Raw genomic sequence first — 18191 nt, 5'->3', positions numbered from 1 at the left:
CCGGGCAACGAGGGAACTTCTTCATCACGGTAGATGCATTGGAGGGCTCTACCCCATCACATCCGGAGCATTAGTCGCAAGAGTCGTCAAGTTTATTCTGCCATCAAACCCTCCTTGGAAAGGTGGCATCAAAGATTAGGACATCCATCATCGATCATAGTTAAACAAGTAGTCAATAAAGACAAACTTTCTTTGTCACATAGTCAAAATAATGAGTCGGTTTGTGAAGCTTGTCAGTGTGCCAAGAGCCACCAACTTCCTTATCCCAAGTCAAACAGTGTGTCTCATGCTCCTTTAGAGCTTATTTTCAGTGATGTGTGGGGTCATGCAAGAGATTCTTTTGGAAGAAATAAATATTATGTTAGTTTTATTGACGATTATAGCAAGTTTACTTGGATTTATTTACTCAAGTATAAATCTGAAGTTTTCTCTATCTTCCAAGAGTTGCAGAAACTTGTTGAAAGACACTTTAACAGGAAAATCCTCACAGTTCAAAGTGACTGGGGAGGGGAGTACGAAAAACTCAACTCCTTTTTCCGTAGCATAGGCATTCAACATCATGTTTCCTGCCCACATGCTCATCAACAGAACGGTTCTGCCGAGCACAAACACCGTCACATTTTTGAAGTTGGTCTCTCACTTCTTGCTCATGCGTCTATGCTACTAAAATATTGGGATGAAGCGTTTCTTACAGCAACATATCTCATTAATCGTCTTCCAAGCAAGGTTATTGGCAACTCTACTCCATTGGAACGTCTCTATCATCAAAAACCTGACTACAACTCTCTCAAAATATTTGGGTGTGCTTGCTATCCAAATTTACGTCCATATAATCATCATAAGCTTGAATTCCGTTCCACTCAATGTGTTTTTCTAGGCTATAGTAACCTTCACAAAGGATACAAGTGCCTAGAAATTTCAACTGGACGTATATATATTTCTCGAGATGTAGTTTTTGATGAAACCCTCTTTCTGTTTGCCAAACTCCATCCCAATGCAGGCGCACTTCTCCATGCTGAAATAGCACTTCTTCTGGACCTTGACACAATCTCTGATCACGGGGGTGAATTAACTAAAGCTGACCATGTGGAAAAATCCACAGAAAATTGTGCCTCTAATGATGTTTGTACAGGTGCAGTTCATGATTTTATGTGCTCAGAAACAGCCAATGCAGCTGTCGCTAGCCCCGAGGAGGATCCCGCCAGCAGCAGCAGATCCGGCACGTGATCCCAGGAAAATCCTGGCGTCAGCACAATCATTGGCGCCCGATCCGAGGAGGATCTCTCCCAGCGCGTGGACACGGCTCGTGGTTCGGTGGCCGACAGCGACAGCGTGGAGCCCACCAGCCCAGGCGGGGGCGGGGGCGACTCCTTGCTCGCCACGAGTCCACGGCCTGCGAGGGTGGCCGACCAGCCGACCGCCACTGGGCCCAGCCCACGGGCTCCGACGCGCACGGGCTCAGTGGGCGACACAGCGGAAGCCACGCGGCGCACCTCGTCTGGCGGATCGATCCCGAGGCCGATCTCATCTGCTGGAGATCTGGCACGCGATCCCGTGGCGCCTGAGCAGGATCAGATGGCTGGATCTTCTGTGGCGATTTCTGCACAAATTATTCCACAGCGTCACACGAGGTCTCAATCAGGTATTACTAAGGGAAAATAGTACAAAGATGGTACCATCAGGTATGATAAAAAACGTGTTTTTCTCACTACTACTGGTGAACCAGTTAATCTTGTTGATGCCCTTGCTCACAAAGATTGGAAAGAAGCTATGGATAGTGAGTATGATGCACTTATGAAAAATAAAACATGACACCTAGTACCATCAAAAAGTGGAATGAATGTCATTGATTGTAAATGGGTGTACAAGATAAAAAGAAAGTCAGATGGAAGTATAGACAGGTACAAGGCCAGATTAGTTGCTAAAGGCTTTAAGCAAAGGTTTGTGATTGATTATGAAGATACTTTTAGTCCAGTTGTCAAATCAGCTACCATTCGACTTGTCTTGTCTATTGCTGTTTCCAGAGGTTGGAGCTTGAGACAGCTAGATGTTCAGAACGCGTTTCTTCATGGTGTTCTTGAGGAAGAGGTGTTCATGCGGCAGCCACCAGGTTATGAAAACAAAGGTACACCAAATTATGTTTGTAAATTGGATAAAGCTCTATATGGTTTAAAACAAGCCCCGAGAGCTTGGTATTCACGGTTGAGCATGCAATTACAACAGCTTGGATTTGTACCATCCAAGGCAGACACATCCTTGTTCTTTTACAATAAAGGAAATGTCACTATTTTTGTGCTAGTTTATGTTGATGATATTATTGTTGCTAGTTCGAGTTCAAGTGCCACTACTTGCTTGCTTAAAGATCTTAAGTTGGAATTTGCCCTTAAGGACTTGGGAGATCTTCATTACTTTGTTGGCATTGAGGTCAAACAGATAAGAGATGGTATACTTTTGACACAGGAAAAATACACGGCTGATATACTCAGAAGAGTAGGTTTAGAAAAATGTAAACCTGTGAGTACACCTATCTCAACTTCTGAAAAACTTTCTGTTGAAAGTGGAGAGCCACTTGGATCGGAGGATGTAACAAATTACAGGAGTGTTGTAGGTGCTTTGCAATATTTGACACTTACACGTCCTGATATTTCTTATGCTGTCAACAAGGTATGTCAGTATTCGCATGCTCCTAGCACCACTCATTGGACTGCAGTTAAGAGAATTTTGAGGTATCTTAAGTTTTCAGAGGGACTTGGACTTCAAATTACCAAGTCTTCTTCTATGCTTCTTACTGCCTATTCTGATGCAGACTGGGCAGGATGTATTGATGATAGAAGGTCAACTGGTGGATTTGCTGTATTTCTGGGATCCAATCTTGTGTCATGGAGTGCAAGAAAGCAGGCTACAGTTTCTAGATCAAGCACAGAGGCTGAATACAAAGCCTTGGCAAATGCCACAGCTGAAGTAATGTGGATACAAACACTACTTTATGAGCTTGGAATTAAGACTCCAAAAGCTGCCAGACTATGGTATGATAATATTGGTGCAACTTATTTGTCAGCTAACCCTGTTTTCCATGCACGCACAATGCATATTGAAGTTGATTTCCATTTTGTCAGAGAAAGAGTAGCTAGAAAGCTTCTTGACATTCAGTTTATTCCTACTGAAGATCAACTTGCTGATGGCTTCACAAAGCCTCTTACTATGAGGAGGTTGGATGAATTCAAATACAATCTCAACCTTGGCCGGAGCTCATGAGGTTTAGATTTAGGGGGAGTGTTAGAATATGTATAGGATAGAGATAGTTTTCATTCAAATTGTAATATGTCTCTATCTCCTTTTCTCCCTTCTCACGTTATCTCATGTACCGAACTTCATGAGATCGATTCCTCTCTGATCTCTTCTTGTACTTCAAGGCATTGCCAATATATATACATGCGGCCCGAGACCAAAGGGTTCAACGCTTTCAACCAAACTTACATACCCGAGCATGTCCATGACCTACAATCAAAAACACAATTCCCATAGTAAGAGCAGAGAACTTTTTACAAAACCAAGTTCAAGCAGTGTAGAACAAATTACATACTTTGAGCATATGACAACACGGCATACCCATGTGCTCGAAAAGCCCGCATTTGCACTCCAGGTTCTCACCATTTTCAGTTATTTTCAGCTCGTAGACTCCCCTTGCCCACTTCTCTCGCCTCTCCGCCTGCGTATGCACATCCTTGTATATCTCTTATATCTTGTATGCATGGGCCTGGTACAAAAGCTCGCCAAAATGCTCGAACATTGCCCTGGTGTATATCTTGCTAGCGTGCCTCTCTATCGACATGCCACATTTCATTACAACTCCTGCCTGCAATTGTCATGAGATTAGAGATAAAACATTTTATCCTAGGGGTTCATACATTTTTCGAGATTGCAAATAAATAGTTAGATGGTGCCTAGATAACTCACGGTCTTTTCCTTGTACCTCTCATCTGAATCCCTTGAAAACTGCAAACACATATAATGTCTTACAAATATGTGCATCGGGCAGCCGGGAGGTGCATATGCCTTCAGCATGCTGTTTGCGCTCTCGCTTATCTGTGTGCTGCTCATCTTAGCACAGAAAACACACCCTTGAAATATGGCTTATCCCACATTTGCCTTATCTCATATATCTGGGTCATGTATGTGTGCCTCTTGAGATTATATTTTTCTACAAGCAACTTCCAAGCCTCCTCGAATTCTTCAATGGTCAACATGTGGTTCACAACCTTGTGGAATTCAGCCCTGAACTTGCATCTTTTGGTGAACAGTCCCCCCAGTGTTTCTTTAGCTTTCTTCAGAACGTGCCATTTGCACCAACGGTAGTTGTTGTTGGTAATGTGTTCTTGATAGCTACCTCCATTGCTCGGCACTGGTCTACAATACACAATTGTTGCACAATGGTTTTCTGTTAGTGTTCCTTCAAATGTTCCGACGAAATATAAACTATACAAAGGCAATTAAGAAGTACAACAAATCATATCAAAGACATCTACCTATCAAAATTGTCAATGGAGGAGTGCCACCCATCATCCTAACAAACTCATGATCCTTTGCAGCTAAATCTGCAAAGACATCTGTCGTCTTTCTAACATCATCCTCAGCTTGCTCCTTGTTAATCTTACCACAATGATTCCTAAGTGTTCTTTTTGGGAAAGGAATCTTGCGTACATCTCCAAAAAAAACTAGCAGCCGGATTAGTGACATTGGTGTTATTCTGCCTTAATTGTTTAATGAGATCCTTTGTGTACACATCAATATGCTTGTGTGACGGCCAATTAACCTTCTCACTGCATGTAGTTGACAACGAGTGGTTGTGTTCCACCCTGTGTTCTGTTCTGTACCATCCATTATCATGTGTCCTTAGTAGCCGGATCATAGCTGGGCACTGACATCTGCAAGATCGACTGTTCTCCTTAATCGGTTTACCCTGCATTTCATGTGTCACCCCTTAGTTATGAAACCATAGAAATCTGTTAAACACATAGTTTTAAATAGCCTTTTCAGCAGGGTGCCGCTAAATGACCGCCTTCACAAATAGCCCGCTATAGCCCGCTATAGCTTCACTATAGCTGTTTTCGAGGCCTGCCGCTATTTTCCATAGCTCGATATTTAAAACATTCTTAAACATGACTAGTCAATGCGCACCGGGACATGAACTGATAGTTACGAATAATAATAAAACTAACTCTACTGTTCGCATCAAACTAAAAAAGAATCACTTACAAAGCAACCACAGACAACTTCTTGCATGCACTTGGTTTTTTCTGCATTGAGCCTGCTCTTACCATATCATATAGGGGGGGGGGGCAGCCCCAGTGCATGTAGCTCCCGCTTGCGCTGGGGAAGGGTCCGACCACTTTGGGTCTATTGTACGCAGCCTTTTCCTACATTTCTGCAAGAGGCTGTTTCCAGGACTTGAACCCGTGACCTCATGGTCACAAGGCAGCAGCTTTACCACTGCGCCAAGGCTCCCCTTCTCTTACCATATCGTATACCAAACCCAAACTGCCATGAATAAAGGTTGTAGAAATTGTAAGCTTCTCTGAGTGAGTCGAATGTTAACCCAATCTCGGGCTCAATCACGTTCGGTCCTAGCTTATCAGCATACCCTCTGATAGTCTGCTCTAGTGCATATACCCTTTCCGGGCATGGTGCGCGGTCAGGTGGCTGTTTCCCAACTCTAACCCTGACCAAACAAAAAAAAAACCTGGTCATGACCTGATAAATTTAGTAAAATCATTTTCTGCACTGGTGCTATCATCTACAATTTTACCAAATAAATCAAAATACATTTTACATCCACCAGCAAACCCCACCCGGTTCTACCAAACTATTGAATGGAAACCTTTTTCTATCCATGACAAGATCATGTAGATGCTCTGCCAAAAATAATAAATCAGAAGATGAAGATGCAGATTACAACAAGAACAAAAAAAAGAAAAAAAGAAGGTTCTCCATACCTTCTTGTCCAACCTGGCGCTTGTGGATCAATCTTCCATGTAGAATGTGCTGAAGCTGTGTCTGCACTCTCCGCCCGGTCTGCAATTACAGAATCCATGGCGTGCTTCCCATCCACTCGTGCCCCCCCTTGCTCAAATGCATCAGCGTTATCCCCCTCGCTCTCAATGAAATCGGACACCACTACCCCTCCGGCATTCACACTGACTTGCTCGCCGTACGCAGCACTGCCGAGCCCGGCTCTAGCACTCACCCCAGCATCAACCATTCACCATCTAGATCCGGCGACTGAATGAACTTCGGCCGGACATCCCCCCCGCACCATCTCCATTAAAATTGCAGCGCTGCGTGCGTCGTCCGCAAAAATAGGTAACCTGCAATGACATTCCCGTCGCAAATCAACGGTACCGCATATAGATGGAAATCTCCAAATAAGAGATTCATGCATTTTTGCGGCGAGGGGATTGCTAGAACCTTACCTGTCCACTTGTCCACTGCAGTCACCGGGAAGTCGGCCTCGATCTTCGACGACAGAGCCCCACTCGCGCTCAGCCACCTCGCTACAAACCCATCGGGCCTCGCTGCTTACATGTGGGCCAATATAGACGGCTGTTGTCGTGAACACGAAACACCTGTACCATTCAACATATTGGAAACTAAGTATATATAATCGGATTCTAGTCTAGTGAATCAACACTAAGTATAATCAGTTTCTGCACTAGTAAATCAATTTCTACTAAACATAATCGGACACTACGGTGCTAAATATAATTCTACACTAATAATTGTATACACAAATAAAAAAATTCACGGAGGAAGACACAAATATTCAAATTCTACATCACCAATCTAAATTATAGAAGTTCACTAGCAATTGTATTTAATACTAACATTTCAGATTACACTATCAAATTAAGTTGAACTTGAATCATGAATATTCCAGACACTCAAATATTTCTAATCAAAATGCACTATATATTAAACTTGGATTCCACACAATAGTAATCGGGCTATCACTGAAATTTATACCCAAAGCAATCCATAGAACTGACTTTGGATTCTACGTACATCACACAAAGCAATCCATGATATATACTAAAATTTCTATGCAAAGCAATCCAATTCCCTAAATCAACTTATAGATGAATCTCATGGATTATGTGTGGTGTGTATGCAGATGGAGGAGGTGGGAGTGGACAGGAAGGAGATGTGATGGGAGGATCGAACCTTGCTGCCAGCGGGGCGATGATGGAGCTGCGACTGGTTGAGAGGGGGAGTGTAACGGGTGTGTGAAATGAGAGGGCGCGGTGACTTAGGTCTTTTACTCAGGTGTGTGAGTTGACTCAGGTGGTCCATTGCTGGCGTGGGCCAAAAACGCAACACCATAACTAATAACAAACCAGACAAAAAAGTCTAAGATTAATCTATACCAAATAATAAAACAAGGTGCATTTCTCCTAATTTTTTTCTCATTCGTTCACCGTCGATAAGATTTTTTTTCTATCCGAGATGGTACTAAATTTTTGTGCTTCCATATGCTAGAAAAGTAAAAACATTGTCTGGAATTTCGTACATGGGCCGCACGTGCTGTGGCGCGGTGAATCCAACCCACTTATTTTCCTGCGCACACAGTTAGAAAAGCTCTATTTTCCGCATGCGTGGCAAATAGTACAAGCTTCACACAGAGCTTTGAGGAATGGGCCGGGCCATTATCCTTTTTTATTGTGTTCTATTTATATTTTTCTTTTCCGTCTCTTTCTATTTTTGTTTCCTGCTTCTTTTTTCTCTTTCCATTCCAAGTATATTTATTCTTCATCAGTTCATAATTTTCAAAAACCATTCAGAATTAAATTTTTTGTTCATATTTTGTTAAAATATTCAGAATACCAAAAAACCCGTTTCAAAAATGTTTGGAACTTAAAAAAATGGTTCTTATTTTTTTAAAAATGTTTTAGTTTTCCGAATTTTTTGAGATTTTGAAAAAAAATAAAATTTCATTTCAAAATGCGAAAATTCGAAAATATAATTGTTTTAGTAAATATCAACAATTAATAACATTGTTCGCATTTCAAAAATACACATTTTCTAAAATTGTTCTAGATATTCACAACATGTTTCTATTTTTAATTTTTTTTCATAAATTTTAAAAATGTTCGAGCTTTTATAAAAGGGTTATGTTTTTTTAATAATGTTTATAAATTTTAGAAACTGTTCCTGTTTCGATTTTTTTCTTTTTTTTCCAAAAATGTATGGGATTTTCACAAAATTGTTCGCATATTTGAAAACTTTTCTGGATTTTAAAAATTGGACGTGTTTTCAAGATATTCGTCTATTCATAGTAATTATTATTATTGGAAAAGTTCAAAATAATAAAAAAAATATTATGAATCTGATGAGTTCTTGAATATTTTGCGTTAGCTTGGTTAGCAGGACGTGTTTGTTCGAGTGGCTGGCAACACTTGATCAGGTCTTTGATGCCGTGAGTTCGATCCTTCAACTCATTTTTTTTGGATTGTTACTCGCGCCTTACAAACATTGGTCGTTTCGGTCCCTATGCCTTTCACATCACACACAACTTAGCTGGCCCAACTACCTGGGAAATAGATTTTTTACTCGCGCCTTGCAAAAACATGTCAATTTGGTGCCCGGGCCTTTCACAACCCACACAACTTAGTCGTCCTAACTACCTGAGTAATAAGGCAAACATATTTTAAATCGTCCCACACTCCTTCTTTACATACAGTCGTACCAATTTATGTACGTATGCGAAACTACATGTAATAAGCTGGACAAAGAATGGATGAATAGGCACATGAGCTAGCTGGAAGAAGACCCTGAATTTATTTTAAAAGGAATTAACTCCAGTACGAGAGCTAGATGGATGGATTGCTAGGTGAACTAGCAACAAAAAGACCCTGAATTTCTTGAAGATTGCTACCCGAGGAAAAGAGAAGAGAAGACCCGACTCACCCCATGTTATGAATCTTAACACCTTAAATCCCCAAAATCAATGAACGGAAAAATCGCGGAGTATAATTAAGTCCGGTTGTACTATATCGATGACATGTACATGGAAAAGAGAAGACCCACCTTAGTTCCATATTATGGAACTTCTTACCTTAAAATACCCTCGAATGTATGGAAAAATAGATTGAATAGTTCACAGCCCTTCTCTGGCATGCGATGACCTCAAACCCTTAAATCCCTTCGATCAATGAATGAAAATATAGAACCTAAATGTTCATCCTCGGTGTGCATATATGGTTTTTCTTGCACATCTAATTTTCACTAAATTTAAATGCACACATTTTCCATTCTAGAAAAAAATGCACACATTTTTTCTTCCGTTGCAATGCACAGGCATATGTGCTAGTAAAAGACTTACATAATAAAAGATTCAAAATTAGAACTGGTGGTAAAGAAATACAAGTTCCAAAATGATAAAAACAACAACAACAATAATAATAATAATAATAATAATAATAATAATAATAATAATAATAATAATAATAATAATAAATAATGTTCATTGTTTTGTGACTACTCTAATTATTAAATATTTAAAACACTTGATGAAATGGAAAACATTATTTCTGACATAAAATAAATTGGTAGGCCAACACTAACTAATTAACTATGCCGTGCATAGGAATCATACCCCACCACTATCTTCCAAACAATAAGTACATATGGGCCAACAGATTTGTGACGTGTCTAGTAAGAGCAAAGCCAGCACTAATTGTGTAAAGCTGATGTCCGATTTAGGATGGCGCCACCCCTATTTGAAAAATATAGTGCTGGAGTTGATGTAAAATGACGGGCCACCAATGAAAGTTGCGGCTAACACTTTTTTCACTAGTGTTAAGCAACCTGCTTGCCATATATAAATAGTAAGTAACAATAAGTATAAGATGGGTTAGTACTTTGAACTAATTGGTTTAGTTATGTTGCACTCACAAAATTTTAACTTATAACCAACACTACTGTTTGGTTGTTATTTCATCTATTTATTTTCAGAGAAAGACACCAACAATGTACAATCTAAAACTCAGTTATAAATTTGGAAGTTGTCAAAACCATGTAGTGTATATGTTCATCCCTCCAACAATACCGATCAAAGAATATATAATAGTGTTAGTTCATAGCTCTAACATAACCAAAAGAATATCTAACTAAGCAGCATGAGTTACTTGAAACCAAAGTTTAAAATGTGGAAAGGTTGTAATGTATATGCTCATCCCTCCACCAACATCTAGCATTTTTTATATCACAAAAATTGGTTCACATCCCATCCAATTAAGAATAGATGCACAAGACTAGATGCAAGATCTACCAGTAATTACTAAGCTAGTTTTTAAAGTCTCGTGAGTTGGAGTTTAAACCTAAACACAAAATCTCCAAGGCCATGGTTCTAACCCTAGCTAAACACAAAATCGCCACGGCCATGGCTTTAACCCTATGCACGAAACAGCTATGGCATGAGCTCACCTTGTCAGGTTTGTAGCTGTGGCAGAGCTCGTCACCACCGCCTTCCTCACCGACGATGAAACCTTAGCGTGGGAATCAAATTGGGATGACCTAGTGGGCACATAAAAACAAAACAAATGGGTCTATGAGATAGGGCGGTGAGAGTAGGAGTGATACGTCTCCACCGTATCTATATTTTTTGATTGTTCCATGCTATTATATTCCCGTTTTGGATGTTTATGGGCTTTACTTTACACTTTTATATCATTTTTGGAACTAACCTACTAACCGGAGGCCCAACCCGAATTGTTGTTTTTTTCCCTATTTCAGTGTTTCGAAGAAAAGGAATATCAAACGGAGTCCAAACGGAATGAAACCTTCATGAGCGATCTTTTTGGAACAAACGCAATCCAGGAGACTTGGAGTGGACATCAAGCAGCGAACGAGGCGGCCACGAGGGTGCCCAGCGTGCCCTAAGGGGGTGGGCACGCCCCCCACCCTTGTGGGCCCCTCGAGCGTCAACCGACCTACTTCTTCCTCCTATATATATCCACATACCCCGAAAACATTCAGGAGCACCACGAAAAACTATTTCCACGGACGCAACCTTCTGTATCCCCGAGATCCCATCTTGGGGCCTTCGCCGGCGCTCCGTCGGAGGGGGAATCGACCACGGAGGGCCTCTACATCATCTTCAAGGCCTCTCCGATGAGTTGTGAGTAGTTTATCATAGACCTTCGGGTCCATAGTTATTAGCTAGATGACTTCTTCTCTCTCTTTGAATCTCAATACAAAGTTCTCCTCGATCTTCTTGGAGATCTATTCGATGTAACTCTTTTTGCGGTGTGTTTGTCAAGATCCGATGAATTGTGGGTTTATGATCAAGATTATCTATGAGAAATAATTGAATCTTCTCTGAATTCTTTTATGTGTGTTTGGTTATCTTTGCAAGTCTCTTCGAATTATCAGTTCGGTTTGGCCTACTAGATTGATCTTTCTTGCAATAGGAGAAGTGCTTAGCTTTGAGTTCAATCTTGCGGTGTCCTTTTCCAGTGACAGCAGGGGCAGTAAGGCATGTATTGTATTGTTGCCATCGAGGATAAAAAGATGGGGTTTATATCATATTGCATTAGTTTATCCGTCTACATCATGTCATCTTTCTTAATGCGTTACTCTGTTCTTCATGAACTTAATACTCTAGATGCAGGCAGGAGTCGGTCGATGTGTGGAGTAATAGTAGTAGATGCAGGCAGGAGTCGGTCTATTTGTCACGGATGTGATGCCTATATACATGATCATGCCTAGATAATCTCATAACTATGCGCTTTTCTATAAACGTAATTTGTTAACCCACCGTAATACTTATGCTATCTTGAGAGAAGCCACTAGTGAAACCTATGGCCCCCAAGTCTATCTTTTATCATATAAGTTTCCCATCTACTTTTATTTGCATCTTTTACTTTCCAATCTATATTATAAAAATACCAAAAATATTTATCTTATCTTATTATCTCTATCAGATCTTACTTTCGCAAGTTACCGTCAAGGGATTGACAACCCCTTTATCGCGTTGGTTGCAAGGTTCTTGTTTGTTTGTATAGGTGCGTGGGACTTTTGAGGAGCCTACTACTGGATTGATACCTTGGTTCTCAAAAACTGAGGGAAATACTTACGCTACTTTGCTGCATCACCCTTTCTCTTCAAGGGAAAAACCAACGCATGCTCAAGAGGTAGCAAGGAGTTGTAGAAGTATACCTCAGTAGCGGAGACGGACGGAATCGGCCGGTGGCGAGCAGCACAGAAAGAGGATAGAGAGAGAGAGAGAGAGTGAGTGTGTAGAGAGATAATTTGGGGCGAGGGGGTCTGATGCCCCTCCGTTTTGACCCATTGCTTCTGAAGCACTCTTGGGCTAGGCGCAATAGGGCAGTGGTCAGTAATTACATTTATTTATTTATTAGAAGACTAAAGATAATACTACAATTAAAAATATATTAAAAACAACATTTTTACTTTCATAAAAATTACTACTGATTAAATATATATTAAAAAAGGATAGCATTTCTATTTCAAATATTCTCACTTTAATAAAAGTAACTACTATATTTTTTGACTACTATAACATAAAAATGTTCCCCACCATTATTATTTTTAAACGTAATGAAATAAAAAACTCAAAATATATTATAAAATTATCATAATTTCCAATTAAAATATTCCAGATTTAACAAAAATAAACAAAAATATAATATAAAAATGTTCAGCAGTTACAAAAATAAAAAAGGTAAAAATTTTAATGTCTCAAAATACAACATAAATATATTCACATTTACAAATAATAAAGAGTTCAAAAAAAGACCCACTGTCATATAGTGCTGACGTGGAACACATGACACGCCACAACTAAACACAATAGTTCCAACGTTCCATGCTATGCCACATCACCACTATATGACGCCTTGTACCAACTGCGTGTCCCACCTACAAATGGCATTCAACTATTTTTCTAACATCAGCACTATGGTCTTAGTAATGTCGTACCAAATATGCGAACACCAATACTATTTGAAAAATATAGTGCCGACGTTGATTGAAAATGGGGAGGGGGGGGGGGGGACCAAATAAAGTTGTGGCTAGCCACTTCTCTACTAGTGAGAGCAGTGGGATTAGTGGTGAACAGTACTCCCTCCGTTCCTAAATATAAGACCTTTTAGAGATTTTAAAATGGACTACATACGAATGTATATGTACATACATTAGAGTGTGGGTACACTCATTTTGCTTCATATATAGTCAGTATTATAAAATCTATAAAAGATCTTATATTTAGGAACACAGGAGTAGAACGCAATAACCTCCATGGTGTTCTCGGACCATCGCCTCCCCAGAAAAAAAGGCCCAATACGTGATACATCTTGGGGCATGTTGCAGATTGACTAGAGGACGTGCTGAGCCTAAAGCAGAATTTGCAAATTCTTCTCCGTGTCATGAGGCTGGGCTTCCATACTATTTGCTATCTCAGCAATACTTACACTCTCTGCTAAAAAAACAATACTTAAACTCGGCGGCAAGTTTCTCAAAAGAAAAAAAGCTTACATTCGGCATATTTCGGAGTATATATATGCTACTCCCCAAAGGAGGAAAATAATCTTCGTCGTTCCACATGACAGATTTATCCACGATCAAATTACTTATGGACCCATTAGTGCAGACTAGTTTTGCAGTAGTGCATTGTCTCTTCGCACAATGATACAATAGTACATGTTTGATTTTTTTTACGGTAGTACATGTTTGCTAGTTCCATATACACCATATTAACTTTTGTATCAGTTACAGAGGAAACAACACTTTTTAACCAAGTGGCTAGGTAGGTAGCAGAGAAGAAACCACATGATACAAATTAATCAGCCATAGCCACATGCACTACATCACATGAAAGGTGATGCCGGCGTGCAAATAATCAACATGATCTTCAGAAGCTTTAATCGTAGATAGCTCGTCGCTGGCACGTCGTGCCGTTGGCCTGCGGGGTGGAAGCGGCTCCAGGCACCGAACTGCGACACTGAGCATGCAGTATATTTCTATGGCGGACTCAGCATCCGGGAGGGCAAGCCTGGAGTCCAGAAGATCTTGCATGCACACAAAATTGTTCTTGGTGGCCAACGAGAGGGATGAGAGCAAATCGCCTGGATGAGATCCCATAAATAGCTCCAAAACGAGCACTCCGAAGCTGTATACATCACATTTCTCCGTCACGTTTTCTGTATATGCCAGCTCTGCAATTAATACAAATAAGTTAGTGCATATGTTACAACTGAGAAGTTCAAAGTCCATCATAATCATTAGATTACATCAATCTTTCCATCTAAAACTGCAAAACTGCAAAAAAAAAAAATAGTAGATAAGGTTTTTAGTTTTGTTTACCTGGGGCAAGGTAGCCTTTCGTCCCAGCTAGCCTTGTGAGATTTTGACCATAAATATTGAGTATTTTAGCCGTACCAAAGTCAGAGATGCATGCTCTAAATTCTTGATCAAGCAAAATATTGTTGCTTGTTATGTCTCTATGGACTATTGTTGATGAACAATCATGGTGCATGTATGCCAAAGCATGAACCACATCCAATACAATACATATCCGCCTTCTCCAATCCAATTCAATTGCCGTTTCATTGTCCTTCAACATTTTTGCCAAGTCTCCTCTCTCCATATATTCATAGATAAGGAACCTGCCTTGGCTAGAGGAACAATAACCCAGAAGTTGTACGATGTTTCGATGACGAATCTGCACCAATGCCTCAACTTCACGATTGAACAACTGCTCATTTACGCAACACTCATCTTCTATCATGTGTATCTTCTTCACTGCAAATATTTCGCCTGTTGCAAGTATAGCTTTATACACAGATCCATATCCCCCGGTTCCTATGCAATGCATCTCGCTAAAATGGTTGGTTGCTTCAACTATTTGCTTGAACACATTTGCCCCATCAAAACTCCAAATAGAGAAGACTTTTTCTTGTGTTACTTTATCATTGTTGGTTTCCTTGATTTTCTTTCTTTCATGCCAGAACATCAATATCATCACAATAAGAATAAGACATATCAGAGCCAGAACAGGAGCTAGTACAAGTATTTTGTATCCTTTCCACTTGTCTCTGCTCTGAGTTACACTATTACAAGGGGGTAATCCATTCACCACACCACATAGCTTCTTATTATGCATGAACCGCTGGTTTGGAGCTCGTTGGAAGAGCTTACTGTTCGGGACTGGCCCTTCCAATTCATTATAAGATACATCAATGGATGTCAAGCTTTCCATACTCTGAAATGATGATGGAATGGAGCCATTTAGTTCATTATGTGAAAGATTCAGACTTTCTAGCATGCTCAAACCACTAACTTGGCTTGGTATTTCCCCAAAAAATGAATTGTCACTTAAATCCAATTTGTATAAATTGCGCAGTGACCCTAACTCGGCATGGATGTTTCCTATGAAGTTATTGTGATTCAGCTTTAAAAGGCGAAGTTTCAAACAATGTTCAATTGAATATTGTACCGAACCATTTAGGTTATTTGATGACAAATCCAGTAACTCCAGACTGGACAATGCTCCAATTTCTTCCGGAATACTTCCATGCAACAAATTGTCCGCTAGGCTCAAGTTGAACAAACTTTTCAGATTGCCTAGTGCACTTGGAATCTCTCCTTCAAGCTTGTTTGATGAAAGATCAAGTATCCCTAGTTGAGATAGTTGCCCCATACTTGCGGGTATTTCCCCCGTAAGGTTGTTGTTTGAGATTCGTAGCATCTGAAGATTATGGCAATCCCCCCAGAGAAAAGATAGTTGACCAAATAGATTGTTTGATCTCAGATCCATGTAGACAAGATTCGGATACACCCCCATCTTGGAAATATCTCCTTCTATCTGATTCCTTTCAAGACGAACTCTAACTAGGCTTTTGCAGTTTATCAAACTTGACGGCAAAGGCCCATTGAGATTGTTGTCAAATGCGATTAATGTCTTGAGCATGCCGCCAACGCACAAGCTTGGCGGCAAGGGACCAGAGAGATCGTTACTATCAATTTGTATATAGTTGAGATTCATTAAGGTGCCAATTTCTTGTGGAACATGTCCGGAGAATTCGTTATCATCAAGGAATAATGTATTGAGCTTTGTCATATTTTCAAAGGTATTGGGGATGCAACCCATGAGTTTGTTTTTGTCAAGTTCCAAGTCTTCTAGATTCACCAAGTAACCTAGTTCTTGAGGAATGCCCCCTGAAAGTTGGTTTCCCCCTAGGTTCAAGGTAGTAAGCTTTGTCAAGTTTCCCAAGGCATTGGGGATGGAACCAAAGAGTTTGTTTCTATGAAGTTCCAAGTCTTCTAGATTCACCAAGGACCCTAGTTCTCGGGGAACATGCCCGGAAAGTTGGTTATCATATAGGTACAGCGTAGTGAGCTTGGTCAAATTTCCAAAGGTATTGGGGATGGAACCCAAGAATTTGTTTTTGTAAAGTTGCAAGTCTTCCAAACTCACCAAGGAACCTAATTCTTTAGGAACATCTCCGGAGAGTTGGTTACGGAAAAGGTACAAGGTAGTGAGCTTGTTCAAATTTCCAAAGGTATCGGGGATGGAACCCGTGAGTTGGTTTTTTTGAAGCAACAAATGTTCAAAATTCACCAAGAAACCTAGTTCTCGAGGAACATGTCCAGAGAGTTGGTTGTCATATAGGGACAAGGTAGTGATATTGGTCAAATTTACAAAGGTAATGGGGATGGATCCCATGAGTGTGTTGTTGCTAAGATCCAACAATTCTAGATTTATCAGGGAACCTAGTTCTTGAGGAATATTCCCGGATAATTGGTTATGATATAGGGACAAGGCAGTGATATTGGTCAAGTTTCCAAAGGTATTGGGGATGGAACCCACTAACTGGTTGCTGTGAAGCGACAACACTTGCAAATTCACAAGAGAACCTAGTTCTCGAGGAACATGTCCAGAGAATTGGTTACCATGAAGAATCAAGGTAGTGAGCTTGGTCAAATTTCCAAAGGAACCGGGGATGGAACCCGTGAGTCTGTTTTTGGCAAGTTCCAAGTCTTCCAGATTCACCAAGGAATTTAGTTCTGGAGGAACATGTCCGGATAGTTGGTTATCCCATAGGTACAATCCAGTGATGTTAATCAAACTCCCAAAGGTATTGGGGATGGAACCCATAAGTTTGTTGCTGCTAAGTGCTAACTCCTCTAGTTTCACGATGTAACCTAGTTCTCGAGGAACATGTCCAGATAACCGATTACCATCAAGGTACAAGATGGTGAGCTTAGTGCAATTCCCTAGAGTTCTTGGAATGGGGCCTGTGAGGTTGTTGGTGGAAAGATCTAACCTGGTCAACTTATTTAGGTAGCCTAGTTCAATGGGTATAGGACCAGACAAGTGGTTGTTTGACAAGTCCAACCCAACGAGACTCTCTAGGTGTTTTATTTGTCTCGGTATTTGACCGGAGAGTCCATTCCCCTGGAGCAGTAGGTGGCGGAGGTTTGGCAAGGATGATGCTAAAGCGGGTGGAAAGGGGCCTCTTATCTGATTGTAGGGTAGTCGGATACTCGTGAGAGTATGCAACGCCGTGAAGTTGAGGGCGTCCAGCCTCGCTCTCAGCCACAACCCCCGGAGAGAGATCTCAGTGATGCTTGCTTGATGCTCGCCACACCTGATGCCGTACCAGCCGCATGGTCGTGTTGTGGTGTTTCCCCATGATTGGAGCCGGGCTGGGGGGTTCTGTATGGTGGCTTTCCAGGCGAGGAGGGCTCCTGCCTCTTCTTCCAGGAGGGATGGGGGTGGCGCTGCCATGGCCCGGGGAAAGGGAAACGAGGCTAGTAGGAGAGCGAGCGAGACAAGCTTTATGTGAGGGGAGGTCTCCATGCCGGCTAGTCGCATGGCAGCTGGAGTAGGTTACTGGTTTTGTTCCTGTGAAACTGATCCGTGGAGTGTTCTTATGTAGGTGCTCCTCTCGTCATGGGGGGCGGAGGGGAGAGACTAGCACCGTGAAATGCTGGGCTCTCGTACGCTGACATATATTGATATTACCGTGAAATGCTGGGCTCTCGTACTGTCCATGCATTATGTACACACACACACACAGACCTGGAAATTCTCTACTCTCAACTGCTGAAGTGTCAAAACAACTGTGTCCACGCAAAATGAATTCTGGATCTCTGCGAGCTGCGGCGCCGAT

The 18191-nt window shown here is 41.0% G+C and overlaps 1 protein-coding gene across 1 annotated transcript; it reads right to left on the bottom strand.

Moving 5' to 3' along the window:
* Nucleotides 1–13749: 13749 nt before the first annotated feature.
* Nucleotides 13750–17892, bottom strand: LOC123094172 (probable leucine-rich repeat receptor-like protein kinase At1g35710). Its single transcript, XM_044516230.1, has 2 exons — nt 14380–17892; nt 13750–14231 (listed from the first exon to the last, which is right to left on the bottom strand). Exons 1-2 carry the CDS (start codon nt 17876–17878, stop codon nt 13879–13881), a joined length of 3852 nt encoding a protein of 1283 aa, XP_044372165.1. The 5' UTR covers nt 17879–17892; the 3' UTR covers nt 13750–13878.
* Between the last annotated feature and the right edge of the window lie 299 nt (nt 17893–18191).

The sequence above is a fragment of the Triticum aestivum genome, chromosome 4B, assembly GCF_018294505.1.
Source record: "Triticum aestivum cultivar Chinese Spring chromosome 4B, IWGSC CS RefSeq v2.1, whole genome shotgun sequence".
Lineage (NCBI taxonomy): Eukaryota > Viridiplantae > Streptophyta > Magnoliopsida > Poales > Poaceae > Triticum > Triticum aestivum.
The sequence above is the reverse complement of the archived record's forward strand: the minus strand, read 5'-3'. Positions and strand labels throughout refer to the sequence as shown.

Excerpts from the sequence above, each read along its gene's own strand:
- LOC123094172 (XM_044516230.1), bottom strand. The coding sequence starts at position 17,878 with ATGGAGACCTCCCCTCACATAAAGCTTGTCTCGCTCGCTCTCCTACTA. Across the intron at positions 14,232-14,379 it reads GAAAGGCTACCTTGCCCCAG|AGCTGGCATATACAGAAAAC; the intron begins GTAAACAAAACT and ends TATTAATTGCAG.